General features: G+C 45.5%; 1 protein-coding gene across 1 annotated transcript in view; it reads right to left on the bottom strand.

Moving 5' to 3' along the window:
* T265_07823 (hypothetical protein) overlaps positions 1 to 8,311 on the bottom strand; it is a gene marked incomplete at both ends in the record, with an annotated part of 38,691 nt that extends 30,380 nt beyond the window's left edge. Inside the window, one exon of the mRNA XM_009173452.1 lies at positions 7,670 to 8,311. Coding sequence (XP_009171716.1) covers positions 7,670 to 8,236 — 567 coding nt within the window. The remainder of the gene's footprint in view (positions 1 to 7,669) is intronic.
* Between the last annotated feature and the right edge of the window lie 483 nt (positions 8,312 to 8,794).

Raw genomic sequence — 8,794 nt, 5'->3', positions numbered from 1 at the left:
ATATATATATATATATATATAAACTAAACGAACTCTATGGTTATACGGCAGTGAAGCATCAGTGCCAACACTGCTGTTGCTGTCATTGATGATGAAGGCAAGCTCTGATTGGTCGAAAATAGGGACCCAATAGCCAATCACGATTCAGTATCCGCTGAATACCGGTTACAAATGCTGCGTCCAGGGAGCATCCAAATTCCCATAATGTTACCGGTACATAGACGACGACCGCTTGTACCTGGTTTTTTACCTGTTTTTGAGCGTTTAATACACTTTGTGTACCTTAGCTGGCTCTGCTGAAAACGCCAGCTCGAGTATTTAGGTGCCGATAGGCAATCCATAATGTTACCATAGTACTGCCCAACCGATAAGCTTGACCCTAATCCCTTGGATTTGGTAGCCGGACTTCTATGTAGCAGCTATGAGAATAGGAAACGCATTGAAAGGATCAAAGCGGACAACTAGACCACCGTCATTCGACGGTATGATATGATACCTTAGTGGTAAACACCGCGGACTTCCCGGGTTCGAATCCATGCAGAGGCGAACTTAGATTGGCTGCCATCCCAGGTCTTGTTGCGTTAAGAAAGGCATAATAGACAATTTCAACACTTCCTACGCCAGGACCTGTTGGGACCAGGATCAACTCTTGTCTAGGCGTAACACACTACTCAAGAAGACACTAGGACCGCTTCGACAGCTCGTGACAGGTTCAGCTGGTAGGCGTAGTCCCCAAGGTTCTCTCAACTCCCCAAAGTTTCTACATGAAACCAAATTAGACGGATTTCGGCATATACTCTCATTTGCACACGAATTTGGTTTTGACAGAAGACATAACTGGATCCAGCTGAATCTCAAAACCAAATTAGCGTGGAAATGATAGCACTTGTAAGGACCACTTCTTCTTTGTATATTCGAGTTTGTGCAACGACAAAACCTTACACCACAGGCTGACAGCAGTACTGACTAAATGTCGGAACTATCGAAAATTTCAAAAGATTGGCCACAGAGTCATAACGCCGCCATAGAGTAATTGTGGTAGCAAAGCTTATACTTGATGGTTCATCATCATCATCATCATCATCAGAGACAACATCAGTTTGGACACTGATGATTCACTGTCGTACAACCATAAAATTCATCTAATTATATTTAGAACCTTAGAGTGAAGAGAAGAGAATCGGAGTGGGTGAGTAGTGCTGGCCTGCCGCAAGCAAGCTGAGATGTCTACACCATGTAAAGAGACTGACAACACGAACACCCACTGACATCGATCACCCGCCATTTCTCGCAGTGTCTCCAACCAAGCGCAGATGGGGTCACGGTGACGCCATCCTTCAAGACGTACAGCACTAACAACATCCAAACTCTTTGTAATTTCTTTCACTCTTTTTTCAACCCATACGTTGTTCACTTCACGGTTTGCGCCATTCTGAAGGAGTTCGAGAAGATACCAGCAAGATTACACAGGCATTCAGTGGTATATGGTTTGCTGAACTGCATTGGGGCCGCTCAAAGCAGTGGTTGTGAATTCAGTCATAGCCGATAAAATCAAATGTTCTTTAGATGGGAGCTCAGAGAGAAATAAAACGGTTCCGCTTGATCCGTGTGTACGTGTATTCTCCAAAAATGAGCATTCGTAATTAGCGAATATACACTCGTTTGCAAACTAATTTGTTTTTTTGGAGAGACTCACCTAGAACCCAGCTGAATCTCTCGTTTGTGATGTTTCCAGGGGACTGCGTCTACTTCATGAGCCCCAAAAAGGGCGAAACCGGTGTGGTCTATCGACGAATTTTCAGCAACATTATGAGTAGTGCATTCCAAATAACCTTCTAGAAAACCTCAGCCTTCATCTTGTGGATGACATTTGAACCTTTTACAGGCAGTGTTTCAGGAAAGAATACTTCTCAGGTAGAATGTTGTGAACGTGTCTGGTTTTGAATACGGTAAACAAGCGGTAGGTTTCATACTTTCAATTCTCCTGAGGTTGGAGACAATCATTATATAGCAGGTCACATTGTAGTTACAAACAGACGTGTATTTAGAAGTAATCACGACTACCTTATCTCACGTGGATATCAGCTGATTGATAATAAATCGATAAGAATAATCGCTCAGCTTTAACAATCATTCATTTACCAGCTGCCATGCAACCCGAAGGAAGCACAAGGACTGAGATACTGTCCGGCTGCCCAAACCTAGACAGGAGCAATCGAAATCCCTGCGTTGGGTTCAAGCCACATAACTTCCGGTCAGTAAGTTCGCGCCTTAACATCTGAGCTATCTTGAAATCTCAGATAATAGATGATAAATCAACCCACTGATAGTGTACAATCCGCAAACACGCTACTAGGACTACAGTTCTGAGCGTTAGCACTGCGTTTAGGAAGTAGGCACCATAGAGAACCGTAATTTCGAAAGCTCTGATGATTCTTAAATAATGGCATGTTTACCAGGGAAGTGGTCAGTAAACGCGCGAAAGGGCTGAAAAACAGGGTTGAATCCTCGAGAAATACACTCATTTGCAAATCAATTTGGTTTACACGAGAGACTCAATTGGAATCTCTCGTTTATGATATTCTGCAACTGAATGTGCTGCACACAGTCCGCCTTATGATTCAGTTGGCACGATATTCGAGATATCGCGGTATATTTTCCCACTCACAAGGCTGCTGAAAACTCTTCGACAGCCCACGACCAGTTTCGTCCTCCTAGGGGCTCATCAGGTAGGCGCGGTTCCCGAGTTTCCGTCAACCTTATGTTCTACTTGAACCCTAATTGGATTGTTTTCGAGAAATACACTCATTTACAAATCGATCTGGAAAGACTCGAGAGACTCAACTGAATATTCTCTCTGTCTGCATACGCCCGTTCAATAAGACCGTGAATAAGGGCCATTATCCTCGATGATATTAGACTATCCACCCTCCAGCAACATGATCCACTCCCCACTAGGGCCGAATTCGCTGGGGAAAAAACATGGCGGTCGTCCTTTAGCTTTCATACAAACCGCACAACAAAATTTTAAGACACACACACAATAGCTGTACTTCCGGTGAATGATAAATCCAGAATTTATAAGAATATATATTTGACAGACTAGCGTAAAAACACCCCTTGACGCTGTCTGGTCAACAGAGACTGTAATGGTACTTTCCGCCTCGAAACCTCTGTGAATCAATTCCCCATAATACATTGGTCGAGTGTGTATACGACATTTTGTCTAATACCTCTCCATTCTTGTCTCAGAGTAGTCAATAGCTCGATTTTGGCGTCGTAGCTGTTGAGAACTGTGGACAAGCGTTGTGCCAGTGCAGACCACGTGATCTCTTCCGAGTGGGCGCCAAGAATACAGTCCGAATAGTCTAATACCACGACATGGAAAAGGAACCGGCGCTTAATGGCGTGAGATGTGAAACACTACGTTGTCCTAATTACACACTCCATCCTCTTTTCAAAAGGGTTAGTAAACAAACAATCGGTTCACTGCTGGATAACGTTTCACTTTTGACACAAAAAATTTGTCGAGCCAAGTTACCCGGTTGGCCGAGTTTTGGTGGAGAGTCAGAGAACCAAGCAACCGGAGATTTCTTACGATAGGCCGATTTGATCAAGGCCGTATCACAGTCAGAAGCTCTCGTTCATTAAGTTAGTGTTAGTTAAGACAGTTGCTTAAGGAGGGATTGTCCTCAAGTTGAGTCAGGACTTTGAAGCTTTGCTTTTCCGGTCTGGGACACCCAAATGCAATATTCCTCCTCAGTGTTATCCACGCAGATTTTGTTGGTCTCTCTCACATTCTACCTTGTGTCATCTCGGCTGATCTAAAACCGGTCTCTCTCGCATTCTACCTTGTGTCATCTCAGCTGATCTAAAACCGCTCTCCACATGCTTGCCAGTTCTACACCCTCCATTCTAATCATACTGGGATGGTTGGCGATCTCCATCGCCTCGGCCACCCGTCTCCACATTTTCCATACCTATCCTGTGCCCAGTGTCTAGGGCATGCCTTACCATTGCCGAATCGTTGACTACCGCCTGATATTCATCTACGTTTCTTGGTGATTTGTTTATGCACCGCTCACGCTCACTGATTGTGCCGTGCAACTCTCTGGCCGTTTGTCTCATGTATACCGTCATGCAGTTGCTACATTTTACTTCGAATGCAAAGACTGCCCTTCTAATGTAACCGTGTGACCTTGCACGACACTCAGACTACACACACCTCTTACCATAACAACTACCTCTTTATTATGGCTGACATCGATCGGTTTTTCCAGTCAGTTGCATACAAATTCGGTTTTGACGAGGGACTCACCTATAAACCCAGCTGAATCTCTCGTTAATGATATTCTTAATCAACTGAATGAGCTGTACCAGGCTGCCTCATGTTTCAGTCAGTACGATATTGAAGATACTGACGTAATACCCTACTCATTTGGTTACTGAAAACGCTTCGACAGCCCATGACCGATTCCGCCCTTCTAGCAGCTCATCAGATGGTCGCAGTCCCCAAGTTTCCATCAACCTTAATTTCAACCAGAACCAGAACTTAACGAGATTCGACTTATATACTCATTTGCATACCAATTTGGTTTTGACGAGATACCCACCAGAACCCCAGCTGAATCTCCCGTTTATGGTGCTCTTCTCCAAGTAGAACATAAGGTTGATAAAAACTGGGAAACTGCGCTCCCCCCCCCAAGAAGGACGAAACCGGTCGTGGGCTGTTGGAGAGTTTTCAGCAACATCATGAGTAGTGTATTACGTCCAAACACTATATAGTGTTATAAGAGGTATCATAGTTATCCCGCACTTAACAGATACCTTCGACTTGGAAGGCCTCCCTGGATAACCTTTGTTGCACTTGGAGAACAGTGTCATACACACCGGCCAATGCCGAAAAATCTGCGCGCTGCAGATTTTAAGGAATGCAAGTGATCAGGACGTTTGTGTGTATATGTCCAACGTGGCTGGAATCCACTGTCGTAGATGATTACACCGGCTTAGCACATTAGAGATGAGAAGAACGAGGGTGGTGCAATTTTGTCCACACGGGCATCTGTCTGTCAAGGTCATTGGTCGGTTTACTCGTGAACTCCCGGGATGTTAGACAACAAACCCGAAGCAAATTTTCCTCCCACTTTCGACCCTGGACTCAGTGATTACTTAACCTCGATGAAACCAAAAGCACATTCTCTCTACAAAGAACTTTTCAGCCTTGAGAACAACAAGGTGCCTGCCACATCACCCGAAGGAAGCACGAGGGCTGGGACACTGCCAGGTTGCCCAAGCATAGACATGGGAAGTCGAGAGGCAGAGGTCAGGTTCGAAGTACGGACCTTTCGGTCAGCAAATTCACGATCTAACCACAATAAATACTGGGTGTACCGGTAATCCAATAACGGAACTCCACAGTTCATAGCACTACGAAGAAGAACGGAGACTAAAAGGTGATTGTGTCTAGCAATCTTCAGTGGTTCATTAGCCGGATAACACTCTCGAAACGAAAATTAGCCAATAGGAGCACATCTAAACGCCAACTGCTAAACCAATGGCATAGCGCAGTTGGACACGTTTGTCGCACTTTATCTCGATAGGCAGCTATAACCACTGTACGACTAGTACGCGGTTCTTACAGCTGATAATGATGATGGTGATGAGTAAACGCAATCGCATTCTAACAAAGATGCTCGTTGGATCATGGAGAGCGGGGAACGAAGAGGTATTTCATTTTCAAAGACCACGTCAGACAAATAGGCATTCGAAGCTACCATTGTAACGGCGATACTACTGATGGGGGAGGCATGCGAGTAGTATATTTTCTCGTAAATCCGCTTTGCATCTCTTGAAAAGTGAGATCTATTACGGAATTTGTGGAGTCGCTTTGTAGCATTTGCTTGGATTTGGGCAACAGTCAATGAATATCCAGCAAAGTCCAGGAAGACGCGTTCAAAGAGAGGATGGATATTCAGTTTTTGTAAACAAAATGCATATGAGAGTTTTGCTTCCTTGTCCAAAAGTTTGTGACTATTCAGTTGGCATTTTCTAATAAATAACTCCGCAGCGAAGGACTTCTTCCTTTCAACATGACCAGCAGGATAACGAAAAGTTAACCGATCGAACGTCGGTCGACAACAAATGCGTCGCGAAAATCATGTCACAGCAGGGGCCCCCAAACGGTAATCTTGACCGGTTGTCGTCAGTCGGGTGGCAGTTGGTCTGTTCGACCAGCTTGGCAATCGGCTTGCAAACGTTTCGTCACCAATCAGAGAGACATCAGTGTATGTTTGGGTGGGTGATCCCTCCACTTCTGCTTGGGATTAGGTAGTCTCCAAAGAGTGGTTAATATCCGGAAAGTGGCCAGCACTTACTTTGAATGGTCATTTCGGACTTGGCGTTGACCAACCAAATTAAGTGCCGGACAATCGTCAAAAGCCAGTCACTTTGCAGATACTAACTATGCTTTGGAAACCAAACAAAATCAAGCATAAGTGGAGGAATTATCCACCGAACCGCGCACTGACGATGTCAGCACGTGGGGGTGACGAAATTATTGCAAGTCAATTGCAAACTTCAACTATAGCACCCTTTCAGCGCCTAACTGCCATGCCAGCCATAGGAGGCACGAGGGCTGGGATACTGTCAGGCTGCCCAAGCCCAGACAGGGGAAGTCGAGAGGCAGAGGTCGGGTTCGAACCACAGACCTTCCGGTCAGTAGATTTGCGCCCTAACCACTTGGGCCATCTCGCCCATTGCAAAGTCCGGCAAACAGATCAACTGTCATGTGATCAACGGCCAATTAAATCAGCCGAGCTACCAATAGTTAGACACCTTAACTAGCCATCAGACCGGACAAGTCTTGTCTGTATTTCCTACTACGACCTAGACAATAAGCGGTTGAATTGGCTGTATTTATCTGCCCACCTCCCACTGCAATGGCTTCGGTTGTTGATAACATCCCTCCACTGAGTCTTCTAGAGTAAGGCTTGCTCACTGAGTAAAACGGACTTCGTTGCAGTCGATCGCCAACGGACCAGATGCCCAGGAGTGGGATGATTGACGGATCAAACCGTGCCCTGTGTACAGAAGATTGGGCGTATACCAGAATCCGCGTGGACAAGCGCCTACTTGTACGTCTGAAACCGCAGTCATTTGTTCCTTTTACCTACTAGATATGTGAAAAAACTGTGCCTTTAAGGGAGTGAAATGTGCGAAATTGGCTGGTTTCGATGACTCGCGTTAATCGAACAGAGTAGCAAAAGATTCGCCGGTGCAAACACAAAAATGGCCAAGTCTATACTTGACGCTGACCGCATCAGTCGACAAAATCACACGCAAACAGATGCCACATCGTTTTCTAGATGCATACGAGACTGACAACTCCATAAACAGGGCATTAAAGATTTGGCGAATTGTAAGGCTGAAATATCGACAGTTCGGCTGCACCGGGTGGTGGTGGATCTGTCGCTTACAAACGTTTCTTCACCAATCGAGTAAACATCATTAGTGTACGTCCCATCATCCTTGCCGCACACTGAGGAAATCCATTCGATGGGTAACGAAGTTTTTAAGCCAATTGCTAGGTTCGGCGAGCAGTTCCACAGCTAAATGATCAACACTGAGAAACTATACGGTCTCAAAACACTCATGGTTTGATGAAACTTACCTGCAATGTGATTAGAACCACCTTCAGCAACTGTACAAACAGTTTGTATGGAATGCGCTGCTTCGCATAGAACTTCTCTCGCGGTGACATGAAAAAATAGATCAGTCGTCGTCTCATCCAATCAACCACTTGTGTGTTGAACTGTTCAGGGTCTTCTGGTTGGCAATACTCATCCGGTTCGAGGGGAGGAAGAAGTCTGTCCTGAGATTCATGCAAAGAATTGGATTGACTTCGACGAAACAAACCGTTGCAACAACAATCGGACAGTTTTAGCATGCCGGTCTCGAAACGATGGGACAAGAGAGTGCATAGAGAACTGTTGGACCTCGGTGTTTCCGTGGAGTAAGCTCCTACTGATACTCCGTCAGCTGTAGGTATCCGGTTATGAGGGACTCGGGCACTAGACGAGACGGGTAACGGTAGTGAAGTGGATTGGGCAATGGTAGGAACAATCGTCTCCTCTCCTTCGACGCAAGGTGGTGGTCCATCAAACCCTGGACAGTAGGGCCAAACTGTAGCACCAGAAGTCCGAACAGGAGTGTCTGAAATTCGTTTTCGAAGAGGCATCCTGGAAAGAACCGAATAGACAGAGTAAGTCAATGCTTCCGAAAGCTATTCGGGGACCCATATGTGCTGACACTTACCGAACGGCCACTACTACGTCAACGTAATGATTAGCGTATTATTATATGACTAAAACAATGGCCGCGTAACTGTGAAGAGAATATGTTTCCCAGCTCAATGCTTTCCCTCCAAGTCAAGTTGCGCGGACCGCCGCAAATTTCATTCCCTCCCAATTATCGCGCAGCTCTGAAAACTATGGCCTGAATTCTGTTGTACAGTGTTTAACGTCATCATTATCTCCACTGACAGAAATGCGAGGGGTGTACAGGGTACTTCACTGCCACACAACCATATCAACATACCTAAACAGTCTTTTAATCGGAAGTAGAATATGTGGGACATGGACGAAGGGCTCGCCTACACCTTCAAAACCCAGTCGGAAAAGCTGGACAGAACTGATGACTTAAGCCCCGTTGACATCGTTTAGTCGTCACATCGTTCAGTGCTTCCAGTCAAACACAAGGAGGATCACAAAGAGCCGACCCCGTCACAGAGAGATTG

This window comes from Opisthorchis viverrini, assembly GCF_000715545.1.
Source record: "Opisthorchis viverrini unplaced genomic scaffold opera_v5_186, whole genome shotgun sequence".
Taxonomy (NCBI): Eukaryota; Metazoa; Platyhelminthes; class Trematoda; order Opisthorchiida; family Opisthorchiidae; genus Opisthorchis; species Opisthorchis viverrini.
Note: the sequence above shows the minus strand (reverse complement) of the source record. Positions and strands in the feature narration are given on the sequence as shown.